At 44.1% G+C, this 13,221-nt stretch overlaps 1 protein-coding gene across 1 annotated transcript in view; it reads right to left on the bottom strand.

Moving 5' to 3' along the window:
- Window positions 1-2,898: 2,898 nt before the first annotated feature.
- LOC115125059 (mucin-2-like) overlaps window positions 2,899-13,221 on the bottom strand; it is a 33,603-nt gene continuing 23,280 nt past the window's right edge. Inside the window, 15 exon segments of the mRNA XM_065002756.1 lie at window positions 2,899-3,307; window positions 3,614-3,737; window positions 3,954-3,993; window positions 4,301-4,429; window positions 4,774-4,878; window positions 5,249-5,371; window positions 6,185-6,225; window positions 6,801-6,905; window positions 7,177-7,354; window positions 7,625-7,656; window positions 7,791-7,891; window positions 8,074-8,143; window positions 9,353-9,528; window positions 11,525-11,738; window positions 12,224-12,407. Of these exon segments, the coding sequence (XP_064858828.1) occupies window positions 3,097-3,307; window positions 3,614-3,737; window positions 3,954-3,993; window positions 4,301-4,429; window positions 4,774-4,878; window positions 5,249-5,371; window positions 6,185-6,225; window positions 6,801-6,905; window positions 7,177-7,354; window positions 7,625-7,656; window positions 7,791-7,891; window positions 8,074-8,143; window positions 9,353-9,528; window positions 11,525-11,738; window positions 12,224-12,407 (1,833 nt within the window). The 3' untranslated portion in view covers window positions 2,899-3,096.

Here is a 13,221-nt window from a genome sequence, read left to right as displayed (position 1 = left end):
AAGGAGGATCTGTGTTTACTTTCAGCTTCCTGTGTCAACCGGAAGGGCCTTAAATTGCAGTCATAGGTGCTGTTTTGAAGGGTTAAAAAGGTCACATCTTTCCAAAACTTCATATGTGTGATTAGGCAACCCTCATGAACTGTAAATCAGTCATTTCTCCCAACAGATGTCAAAGAAATAACTCTCACACACACACAGCAAGGATGGAGTGACACAGTGCGGGGCTTAAAGGCATTACCATAATCTCTAGGCAGTGCCGAGTTCAACGAGTAGCTCGCTCGGTCTGAGCGCAGCAAACGTGAAAAAAAGTAGGCCCAAAATGAAGCCTGGCCTTAAATTTCAGGTGCTTTTGGGTGACAGCGGGAGAACCGTTAGGGTTAGAAGCACAATTCGACCTTGGGAATGTTCCTGAGGTCCTCCCGATCTGTGCAAGCCTAACCTTGACCTTGTGGCATTAACCCTTAACAGTGAAAATAATTGTGTTTACATCAAACCGTTTGCAATGACTTCTCTCCCCATAGGAATACATTGCCTGCTCCCCTAAATTCAACCTGAAGCCTATGTGGGTTATGAATGCCTAATGAACCTGTCTTCGATGACAATTCATCAGGCCACTATGAGGTCTACCTCTATTGATTCTAAGTTTCCTGCAGCAACCGGAAGTGGTTAAATTGACCCAAAAGGTGTTTTGATGTACCAAACCTGCAGTTTGTGAAAATCACTGCATTCAACCCTGTGTAAATCAGTCAATTCTTAACGTGAAGACTTTACATTTTCAGCACCAATTAAGGTCGCTGCTCGGGGTCCAAATGACCTATCGAGCCGAAACTTGGGATTCGGGGTCGCCTCAGCTAGACCTACACATACTGTCAGAACTAGACCCGCAGCTAGGACGTGACTATGTGTTTTATGTTTTTATTATGGTTTAAACAGAAGGCGCTGTGAATTAAGGGCCTGCTCTGAAATATGTGATAGTTGGCTTCTAAACGAGTTGGAAAAAGTGGGTGTTGGGTCAGTTTGTATCAGTTTGGTGTCAGAATGACATCTAATTAACTGATGGACGGTGACTTTTATCCATTTGCAATATGTTTAAACAGTAATAGACCATGAGGTACCATCACCAAAGTGACATTCTGAAATCAACACCAACGAGCGATGGAGAGGAACCAGAATCACTGCCCGGCCATCCCGAGTTCATCGGGCCAGTCAATTTCGCAAAACAGATGCCTTATGGACAAGTAAAAATAATATGACAATAAAATATGACAAAAGTATGTTCATACAGTTCTTATACATGTCTAATTGACAACAAAAAAAATCGAAAGAATTTCGAAAAACGATCCAGAAAGCACTTTTTTAAGGGGGTGATACATTTTTGAAAAATGTTTCAAATGTTCCAAATTTGACTCTTGGATCTTGACTTGATATTTGCAATATGAAAATTTACCTTGGAGCGCGCTCGCCATCTATTGGATTTTTGCTGTGTGACACTTGGCATTTTCCATATGACATTTGCAATACGTTTTGAATGAAACGGCGTCCATTTGAGTGGTATTGTACATCGTGTATATGTTTCATACGGTGCCAATAAGATGCCATTCATTTTTGTCCATTTCAAGGGGGTATTCCCTTACATTGTCAAAATACTTGATGGGCTTGTCAACAGTAACTAGGGGTGGTGTGTTTCTTTGGAACAATCAGGTCCATAGTAGCATTGTTTCCACACTCACATGGTGAAGGTGTTGCAGGATCCCTCACAGTACGCCCCAAAAACAAACCAGGAACTAGACAAAAACATCCAGGGGACCATGACTGAACGTTCTAAAATTGTCCTTGACACTGTCCTTCAGGTGACCATATCGTGATGTTAATTTTTGTTTGCAGGGTTAATCCTAACCTCTTGTAAATATAGTACTACTTTAGTACTGTATGATAAAACACAACACAACAAATATATATTTCTGTATTATAATGTCAGGGATGACTCTCTAACTGTCATCCACCAAAGCTCTAAAGCCTTGTTTACACTGCAGGCCTCAATGCTCAGATCAGTTTTATTTTTCAAATCTGTTTTGGAATACTGACTGTCCAAACAGTTACAAGTGACCAAATCACCTTTCTGTGTGTATTCAGACAGCAGTCATTTGTTGACATGGCTACGCTAGTTGTCTTAGTAATGTGTGTATTCAGACAGCAGTCATTTGTTGACATGGCTACGCTAGTTGTCTTAGTAATGTGTGTGCAGTGGTGCAGGCTGATTGGTGGCGCTCATGCTTCCTATCACTCAGAAGTTAAGTAGCCATGGACGGTTCCTAGTTGTTTTGAATGTCCAGAATCATAGTGTAAGAACACTTTTAAAGTCTCGAAGGACAAGATTATCCAACTTTCAAAACAAGTCGGTTTTTGCTAGCCACAGCAGTCAACTAGCTAGCTAGGTAGCTGTTTAGCTAGCCACAGCAGTCAAGTAGCTAGCTAGGTAGCTGTTTAGCTTTCTAGCATATTCACTCATTTGATTGTAAACAATTAACAAGCTAGTTAGCTACCAAACATTCTTGTTAAACTGTCATCAAATAAGCTAGCAAGCAAAATGCCAAATAACAGTCTAAAAACCACATGAGGTCAAATTGAGCAAGATTTGACGGTTCAGACACAAGTCGCATTACTTTTGAAGGTGGTTTGAAATGTGGCTGAAAATATCTGCTTCCATGGGCTTTTTGTCTGTTCAAACTGTTGGAAAATATACAGATTCTAATCTGATGTGCAACACGTTTTAGGGGGGAGGAATCACTTCAAACTGCCAGTGTAAAGAAGGCTACAGAGGTTTCACAGCTTAATAAACCAAAGCTTTCTAAAACAAGGTGCATGCACTTCTACAAGAAAACAAACAACGGACATAAGTATTTGAAGGTTGCATTTTAATAAGATAATTAAGCATACATTTCTACATTTTAAATATGATTTAATCTACATTTGACATATAAATCAAAGCGATTAGATAAATAACAGCCATGTGAAGCAGGGTAGCAGGGTGTTCCTTAGTAAGCAGCGAGTGGATTGGTGCTGGACCATTCCCATCTGTATTAGTACAGATCCCATTTACACCAGCGTGTTGCTGCGTGTCCTGCGGGCAGGCACCCTAATGGCTCTGTTGCAGTCGCTGTGTCTGCAGCTACACTCTTCCACGTGTAGGTAGGTGTAGGGCACCACATCTCCATTCAGACACCGTAGGTCCACTGTGCGGTTACTGGACCGGGACTCCTGGCAACAGGCACACGAGTGGTCCAGAGACGCAGCCATGGCAGAGTACCTGGAGGACGGGAGTGAAAGAGAGGTGTTCACTGAGATTAAGATATCATCTACTCCCCAAGAGACAAAGACACCTCAAGAAATGACATGTTTCACAAAACACAAATACATTTAGGGGTGTGTGTGTGTCCCAGACACAGATTAAACCTAGTCCTGGACTAAGAAGCATGTTCAATGGAGATTCATTTAAAATGATGTTCAGTCCATCACTAGGCTTTTTAAACTGGATACTGGAACCCTCCCCATGGTGTTATGGCTGTGATGAGGCTCCACTGGGTTGTGATATTAGCATTGTTTCCACACTCACTTGGTGAAGGTGTTGCAGGATCCCTCACAGTACGGCATCTCCACCTCCTCAACAGACTGGCAGCTCTTGTGGTTGATGAAACTCTTCATGGATCCTACCTTACAGGCCTTGTCCTTCTCCACACCTGGTATTGGAGGGAGACGCATCGTTATACATGATCTGTCTGGAAAGGCCATGAAAAAGAGCTGCACCTGTTTGAGTTCACTGACTACAAGGTGGCTCTCCTTGTCAATCATTATCAATTAGGAATATCAGTGGTTTTATGATGCATGAATCTGATCGCATTCCAATCCTGATATGAAATTGTTAACAGCTTTGAATATTTCTCTTTCATACTTACAAATTCTACAGCAGCCGTTTGCAGCGGTCTGAATTGAACCCTGTGGAGAAAAAAGTTTCAACGTTTTCTTTACATAATACATTTCATATTAGGACAAGAGAAGTAATTTTTCTGTCAAATGAAACTGGTATTTTGTGTGTACTGTACTGTGGATCTGATGAAAATGATTGTGGATCGAAACATTGTCAATAAGGTTGGTAATCGAGAGCATATGCAGTCAGCAGGCCTTTCTGTTCTTGTTGTGTTGAGTACTGTACTCACAGGCTGACCTATCTGTTCTTGTTATGTTGAGTACTGTACTCACAGGCTGGCCTTTCTGTTCTTGTTATGTTGTGTACTGTACTCACAGGCTGGCAGTTGGCCTGCTGGAAGGGTGGGCAATGGATGTTGGAGCTCTGGGTCAGATAACTATCACCGTTTTTCACACAGCTGTACTGCTGGCACTTGTCACCAGGAGCAGACCATGTATCTCCATGCTGGACACACACACACACATTTGACATTAAATGTTTGTCATTTAGCAGACGCTCTTATCCAAAACGTTTTTTACATTAGTGCATGTGTCTTCAGATCGCTAAGTGAGACAACAACATACACCACTCGTAGTGGGTGGGGCGGACTGGGACTTATTTAACACGCTCTTTAAAGAGGTGGGGTGTCAGTGGTTTTAGGGAGATGGGCAGGCACTCCTCTGTCCTCATTTTATGGGGAAGCTTGTTCCACACACACAGCCGCACAAACAATATAGACATTTAACAGAGACTTACTTACTACTTCTTAGTTAATCTGTGACAGTTAAACTGACAGAAACGGTACCTACCTTCAACAACTGCATGGTCCCATTGATCTGGAGGACACAGTGGGTCTGAACACATTTACCACAGCAGTCATCTGAGGAGTAGTCTGGCTCCTGGTACTCATATCCCTGCAGGAGAAGAGGAACACATGAGTGACTTGCTGCAACAACTAAAAATAATGATGATGATGATAATACACGTTATTAAAGTGTGAATACAACCGATTGCCTTCCCAGGAGACTCTACAGAATAGAAGAACTCAAGAACAGATGCCTCACCACCAATTGAGAATTATTTTTAAAAGCAAGGACTAGGCTTAATCTGTCGGCAGTTCTGAATCAGACAAGGTTTACTTACTTACTTAATCTGGGTCTAGGAAACCAGCCGATTAAAGTATAAAAACTCATTGACTGAATACATTTAAGCTACTCAATGGTATTTCAACTTTTGGTAAATATTTGAAATGTGAGCAGACACGGCAGCTGTACCAGTTGTTACCTTTTCACAATCTTCGTCACATTGCATGAATCCACAGTCAATTTGGTAATGACCAGACTTGGGGTCCACTTTGTTGGTGCAGGTGCACTCCTGGCACTCTGATCCCGGTACTTTAGAATTGGGCTAGAAGAACAAGTAACTCATTACATTACACATTACTTCAGGGGAACCATGATACCCACTGTCTCTGACACAGGGGAACCAGGATACCCACTGTCTCTAACACAGGGGAACCAGGATACCCACTGTCTCTGACACAGGGGAACCAGGATACCCACTGTCTCTAACACAGGGGAACCAGGATACCCACTGTCTCTAACACAGGGGAACCAGGATACCCACTGTCTCTAACACAGGGGAACCAGGATACCCACTGTCTCTAACACAGGGGAACCAGGATACCCACTGTCTCTGACACAGGGGAACCAGGATACCCACTGTCTCTGACACAGGGGAACCAGGATACCCACTGTCTCTAACACAGGGGAACCAGGATACCCACTGTCTCTAACACAGGGGAACCAGGATACCCACTGTCTCTGACACAGGGGAACCATGATACCCACTGTCTCTGACACAGGGGAACCAGGATACCCACTGTCTCTAACACAGGGGAACCAGGATACCCACTGTCTCTAACACAGGGGAACCAGGATACCCACTGTCTCTAACACAGGGGAACCAGGATACCCACTGTCTCTAACACAGGGGAACCAGGATACCCACTGTCTCTAACACAGGGGAACCAGGATACCCACTGTCTCTAACACAGGGGAACCAGGACACCCACTGTCTCTGACACTATTTGACATGAACCCATATAGCGTCTGAGACTTACTGTCCACATAATGCAATATATTAAAACAGGTAAAAACCAACAGTGTTTATTTATGTAATGAACATTTCAGATGAGAGAGCAGAATAGTTTGTCATTACCAGGTATTCAACGCCTTTGTGAAGACAAACTCTTTTAGGCTCTGAAAGAGACAAGAGACACAAACAACCAATTGAGAGAGAGACACAGACAACCAATTGAGAGAAAGACACAGACAACCAATCCATGGGACTGTCTAAAATAACTGGTATTGTCTCAGCAATACAAACACAGGAATACTAGATAGTCTAGATATAGTTAAAGAGACCATACCACATGTAGATAGTCTAGATAGTCTAGATATAGTTAAAGAGACCATACCACATGTAGATAGTCTAGATAGTATAGATCTAGGTAAAGAGACCATACCACATGTAGATAGTCTAGATAGTACAGATATAGTTAAAGAGACCATACCACATGTAGATAGTCTAGATAGTCTAGATAGTATAGATCTAGGTAAAGATACTTTACCACATGTAAATAGTCTAGATAGTATAGATCTAGGTAAAGAGACATTACCACGTGTAGATAGTATAGATCTAGGTAAAGAGACATTACCACGTGTAGATAGTATAGATCTAGGTAAAGAGACATTACCACGTGTAGATAGTATAGATCTAGGTAAAGAGACCATACCACATGTAGATAGTATAGATCTAGGTAAAGAGACATTACCACATGTGTGTTCTGGACAGCATTTCCCCTCAGGGACTGAAACCACTGGCACGAACCCAATAGGACAGTTCATGTTGGTAGGTGGGCAAGTGCTGCTGTCACAACCTAGGAGGGGAAACAATAGCAGAGTATGAACATAACAATATGAGCTGATTCATGTCTTCACTATGTGTGTGTTTTCAACACAACTGAGCTGAGCCCAGCTGTATGGCACTGGCCTGGTTACACATCAACCCTAGATCCTGGACCCGTGCTGGAAAGGACCGTGTGAAAAGAACATATCCAAGCCAGCACAGTACGGCTCAGCTCGGCACAATACTGTTGAAATAGATCTGAGTATAATATGTAAGGTAAAAAGGTGTTGTGAGATCCTTACGGCAGGCGAGGTTGGAGCAGCATGGATCGGATGGATCGGTTTGGTTGACATATACAAAGCCTGGTCCAGTGCATATCTCTACTGGTGGTTTGGAGCAGACCTTGGGTTTACAGTTCACAGTCTTGGTGGATTCCAAACAAACGCAGTCCTGGCACTTGTACTCAAACCTCTCGTTGAACTGTGATGAGATACAACAAGAAGGGAGTGTGGTTCTATCAATGGGTTTGGTCAAATGTAGTGCACTAAATAGGACATAGGGGGCTAAATATAGGGCATAAGGGGGCCATTTGGCATTCAGACAATGTGGATAATACTGTGTGGATGCTGTAAGTAGGTCCTCATATAAACCTCTGGCATCATCCATGACAGAGCCAGTGGACTAGATAACAGTCTATATTAATTAGTCAAATAAAATAACGATGAATCAAAACCAAAAGGCCTAACTTACCTCTCGCGGAACTCCTTCAGGGTCAATGCATCCTTCAAAAACACAAACACCACCATTTAGTAGAACATTCATAGACCTCAAACATCCTTGGAAAGGTTAAGTCCTAACCATCTTCTCTGTGTCATCAACATGAAATGGACCAATGGGAGTAACTGGGAACACTCACCACACTTATCAACACAGATCCCTGAGTCCTTGTTGTAGAGTTTCATCCCATCAGGACAGAAGCAGCCTTCTGTGGTGAAGTTCATCCTAGACTCGTCTGGACTGTAGAACACAACATTGCAGTGACAACTCCTATTTCCTATGTACAGCAACTCTATCTTTAACTGTAGGTAGGTATTTTCTCTTTGTCTTATTTGACAGTCATAACGTTGTCTACCTTAGTTAACATAAAACATGAAAGCAAGGATGTTTTTGCGCTAGACAATCTCTAAATAGAAACCTACTTGTCATCACAGGTTGGCTGTTCTGCAGGACCGCAGGGCTTGTAGACTTTGTCAGCTGGACAGTCGCTGGCTGTTGAAGAAAGATACAACTCAGTCTATAGTGACACCCGAACCCCCTGTCTCAGTCTCCAGTATATATACTGCAATAGTCTATGTGCCGGGGGGCGAGGTTCAGACTGTCCTATCTGGTATAATTCTCCTGTTATCTCTGGTGTCCTGTGTGACCTTAAGTATGCTACCCCTAATTATTCTCTCTCTCTCTCTTTCTCTCTCTCCCTTCACAGAGGACCTGAGCCTCAGGACCATCTGGCCTGACGACTCCTGGCTGTGCCGGTCCCCAGTCAACCTGGTCGTAATGCTGATCCAATTTCTGCTGTTGTGGCTGCATCTATGGAACCCTGTCCTGTTCAACGATTTAGCTGTTTCGACCCTATCTCTACCGAACCTGTTGCTGAACGATCTGGCTTTAATTGCCATGTACTCTTACAATCTCCACCCAGCACAGCCAGAAGAGGACTGGCTACCCCTCAGATTCTGGTTTCTTTCTAGGTTCTTCCTAGTTTGTCCTAGCCACCGTGCTTCTACATCTGTATTGCTTGCTGTTTGGGGTTTTAGGCTGGGTTTCTGTATAAGCACTTTGTGACAACTGCTGATGTAAAAAGTGTTATCACAATGGAAAAATGTTCTGACTACAGTCATTATTTACAATCAGTTGATTGTAGGACTGAAGGCCGATACTATATTACACATTACAAAGGGGAACCAGACAAGGATGTCCACTATCTCCATCATTTATCACTTCAAATACAAAAATGCACTAATCTAATATTTACAAATAGAAACCCCCCCCTCATCTACAACACACACTAATTGTATAGTATTGTTCCTGGTCTGATCTACAACACACACTAAGTTGTGTTAGTATAGTATTGTTCCTGGTCTGATCTACAACACACACTAAGTTGTGTTAGTATAGTATTGTTCCTGGTCTGATCTACAACACACACTAAGTTGTGTTAGTATAGTATTGTTCCTGGTCTGATCTACAACACACACTAAGTTGTGTTAGTATAGTATTGTTCCTGGTCTGATCTACAACACACACTAAGTTGTGTTCGTATAGTATTGTTCCTGGTCTCATCTACACAGTTCCTTGTTCCTGGTCTTCTACACAGTACTTCATATCTCTTCAATGGTGGACTTATTTATCTATCCTTATTAGGTGAGTCTTATTTAACCTGGTGAGTCAGGATGTTTTCAACGAGTACAGGAAGCCTACCACAGAGCTCGGTGTGGTTTCTCCAGTAGATGCATACTCCGAACTGGGCACAGGCAGCAGCGTATGTCTGCAGACTGGTGCACTCCACCGCTGGGTTGGACACGTGACAGCTGTCATAGACACAGCCCTTGTAGAAGTTGTCAGGTGAGACAAATGGATGACAGGCTGCAAAAATGCTGTGGATTGAAAACCAGAGATGAAAGAATATGAGAAACAGACCTTCCAAATACACTGTAAGATTCATATTGGTTTCTGTCAGACACAGAACACACATTTGTGTCTAGGTTAGGGGTATAGAGCTACATCATTGCATGTGAGAATTTAGTCTGTGATAAGTTAGATTGTTGATAGTTACAACAGGTTTTATAACTTTACTCAAACTCCTGACAGACTGTTCAATGGAGTAGCTGGACTCCTGACAGACTGTTCAATGGAGTAGCTGGCTACTCCTGACAGACTGTTCAATGGAGTAGCTGGCCACTCAGCACAGACTGTTCAACGGAGTAGCTGGCCACTCCTGACAGACTGTTAAATGGAGTAGCTGGCCACTCCTGACAGACTGTTCAATGGAGTAGCTGGCCACACCTGACAGACTGTTAAATGGAGTAGCTGGCCACTCCTGACAGACTGTTCAATGGAGTAGCTGGCCACTCAGCACAGACTGTTCAATGGAGTAGCTGGCCCCTCAGGACAGACTGTTCAATGGAGTAGCTGGCCACTCCTGACAGACTGTTCAATGGAGTAGCTGGCCACTCCTGACAGACTGTTCAATGGAGTAGCTGGCCACACCTGACAGACTGTTCAATGGAGTAGCTAGCCACTCCTGACAGACTGTTAAATGGAGTAGCTGGCTACTCCTGACAGACTGTTCAATGGAATAGCTGGCCACTCCTGACAGACTGTTCAATGGAGTAGCTGGCCACTCCTGACAGACTGTTAAATGGAGTAGCTGGCTACTCCTGACAGACTGTTTAATGGAATAGCTGGCCACTCCTGACAGACTGTTCAATGGAGTAGCTGGCCACTCCTGACAGACTGTTAAATGGAGTAGCTGGCTACTCCTGACAGACTGTTTAATGGAATAGCTGGCCACTCCTGACAGACTGTTCAATGGAGTAGCTGGCCACTCCTGACAGACTGTTAAATGGAGTAGCTGGCTACTCCTGACAGACTGTTTAATGGAATAGCTGGCCACTCCTGACAGACTGTTCAATGGAGTAGCTGGCCACTCCTGACAGACTGTTAAATGGAGTAGCTGGCTACTCCTGACAGACTGTTCAACGGAGTAGCTGGCCCCTCAGCACAGACTGTTCAATGGAGTAGCTGGCCACTCCTGACAGACTGTTCAATGGAGTGGCTGGCAATTTTCCCACACAGCATTTGTGTCATTTAAATCACCCTAAGCATGACATTTGATTAGAGAACTTGTACAGTGCCTTTACGAAGGTAGACCTGTCCTTCAGGAGATCACAGTGCCTTTAGGGAGGTTGACCTGTCTTTCAGGAGATCACAGTGCCTTTACGAAGGTAGACCTGTCCTTCAGGAGATCACAGTGCCTTTAGGGAGGTTTACCTGTCCTTCAGGAGATCACAGTGCCTTTAGGGAGGTGGACCTGTCCTTCAGGAGATCACGGTGCCTTTAGGGAGGTTACATTGTCCTTCAGGAGATCACAGTGCCTTTAGGGAGGTTTACCTGTCCTTCAGGAGATCACAGTGCCTTTAGGGAGGTTACACTGTCCTTCAGGAGATCACAGTGCCTTTAGGGAGGTTTACCTGTCCTTCAGGAGATCACAGTGCCTTTAGGGAGGTTGACCTGTCTTTCAGGAGATCACAGTGCCTTTACGAAGGTAGACCTGTCCTTCAGGAGATCACAGTGCCTTTAGGGAGGTTTACCTGTCCTTCAGGAGATCACAGTGCCTTTAGGGAGGTTACACTGTCCTTCAGGAGATCACAGTGCCTTTAGGGAGGTTTACCTGTCCTTCAGGAGATCACAGTGCCTTTAGGGAGGTTACACTGTCCTTCAGGAGATCACAGTGCCTTTAGGGAGGTTTACCTGTCATTCAGGAGATCACAGTGCCTTTAGGGAGGTTGACCTGCCCTTCAGGAGATCACAGTGCCTTTAGGGAGGTTTACCTGTCTTTCAGGAGATCACAGTACATTTAGGGAGGTTTACCTGTCCTTCAGGAGATCACAGATAGAGGAGTCTGGCTTGCATGGCTTCTGTGTGGGTTCAGGGAGAGGAGAGTTGGTGGGGATTCCAGGTGGCACATGGCAGTCAGGTTGGTAGAGGTCCTTGGCTGGCCAGTAGTCTGCCATCAGAGCACAGTTCTCCACCAGCTGACCTCCAGGCAACATGCAGTCATCAGCCTGGTTGTTGCTACATGTTCCTGGAAGAGATGCATACAGTTCAGGTTCAAGTCGTTTATTTTGCCATTTGCAGCTATTAAAACTAATACATACATTGGACATCTTTGTTGGAGCTCTCTCACATTTAGTACAGCACATACAGTAAAAATATCAGACACAGACATCAGACAGGAAAGCCCAAACCATTGTTTGCTAGCCTGGTCCCTGATCAGTTTGTGCTGTCTTGCCAAATCCTATGGTTCGATATCTGACAACAACCATGGGGTTTTGGTAAAAATAATCCAAACAGATCTGGGACCAGGCTAGTTGTTCACCTCCAACCTTGGATAAATGATTTCCATCAATTCAAAGACTTCTCCATTAGGCTTTCTCACACCATACTCAGAATACCAAGTGACCGCTCTCTGTTTAACTTCAGTGATTCACAATCATTTCTCAGCTCTTATGTTTAAATGCCCAAGATACATAGTTTGAGGACAACAAATGAATGAAACTAAGTCCTTACCACAATGACCCTGTGTATTGTTGCCAAAGTGTTGCCAAGGAAGGTTGACGCTGAAGCCAGTGACTCCAAAGGTAACTACCACCTGGAGGTGTGCTATCTCCAAGACCATGTTGATACCAGAGTTCATCACCTTCACACCGTGCCGCGTGAAGGGTAGTCTCAGGGAAACTCCATCAATAAGAGCCTGAAAGACAGATGGCAGGGAGAGAGGGATGAAAGACAGATGGCAGGGAGAGAGGGATGAAAGACAGATGGCAGGGAGAGAGGGATGAAAGACAGATGGCAGGGAGAGAGGGATGAAAGACAGATGGCAGGGAGAGAGGGATGAAAGACAGATGGCATGGAGAGAGGGATGAAAGACAGATGGCAGGGAGAGAGGGATGAAAGACAGATGGCAGGGAGAGAGGGATGGCAGGGAGAGAGGGATGAAAGACAGATGGCAGGGAGAGAGGGATGAAAGAGAGATGGCAGGGAGAGAGGGATGAAAGACAGATGGCAGGGAGAGAGGGATGAAAGACAGATGGCAGGGAGAGAGGGATGAAAGAGAGATGGCAGGGAGAGAGGGATGAAAGACAGATGGCAGGGAGAGAGGGATGAAAGACAGATGGCAGGGAGAGAGGGATGAAAGACAGATGGCAGGGAGAAAGGGATGAAAGACAGATGGCAGGGAGAGAGGGATGAAAGACAGATGGCAGGGAGAGAGGGATGAAAGACAGATGGCAGGGAGAGAGGGATGAAAGACAGATGGACGAAAGGGGGGATAGAAAAGGATAGGAAAAAGGGATGGAAGAGAGAGAGAGATCAATCTTCAGGATCTCTTAAAGAAAAGGGAAGGTGACCGCAATGCTTACTAATATCATGACATTACAGGTTGAATTAAGTTGATGGAGAACATCAAATTCATATGTTGTATCAATGAAAGCTACGGATGTTGAGAACTTAATGCACAATTCAGTTCAGAGAATGAAATAATGGAAGAGAATTGTCTTTCATTTTCA

The sequence above is a fragment of the Oncorhynchus nerka genome, linkage group LG17, assembly GCF_034236695.1.
Source record: "Oncorhynchus nerka isolate Pitt River linkage group LG17, Oner_Uvic_2.0, whole genome shotgun sequence".
Lineage (NCBI taxonomy): Eukaryota > Metazoa > Chordata > Actinopteri > Salmoniformes > Salmonidae > Oncorhynchus > Oncorhynchus nerka.
The sequence above is the reverse complement of the archived record's forward strand: the minus strand, read 5'-3'. Positions and strand labels throughout refer to the sequence as shown.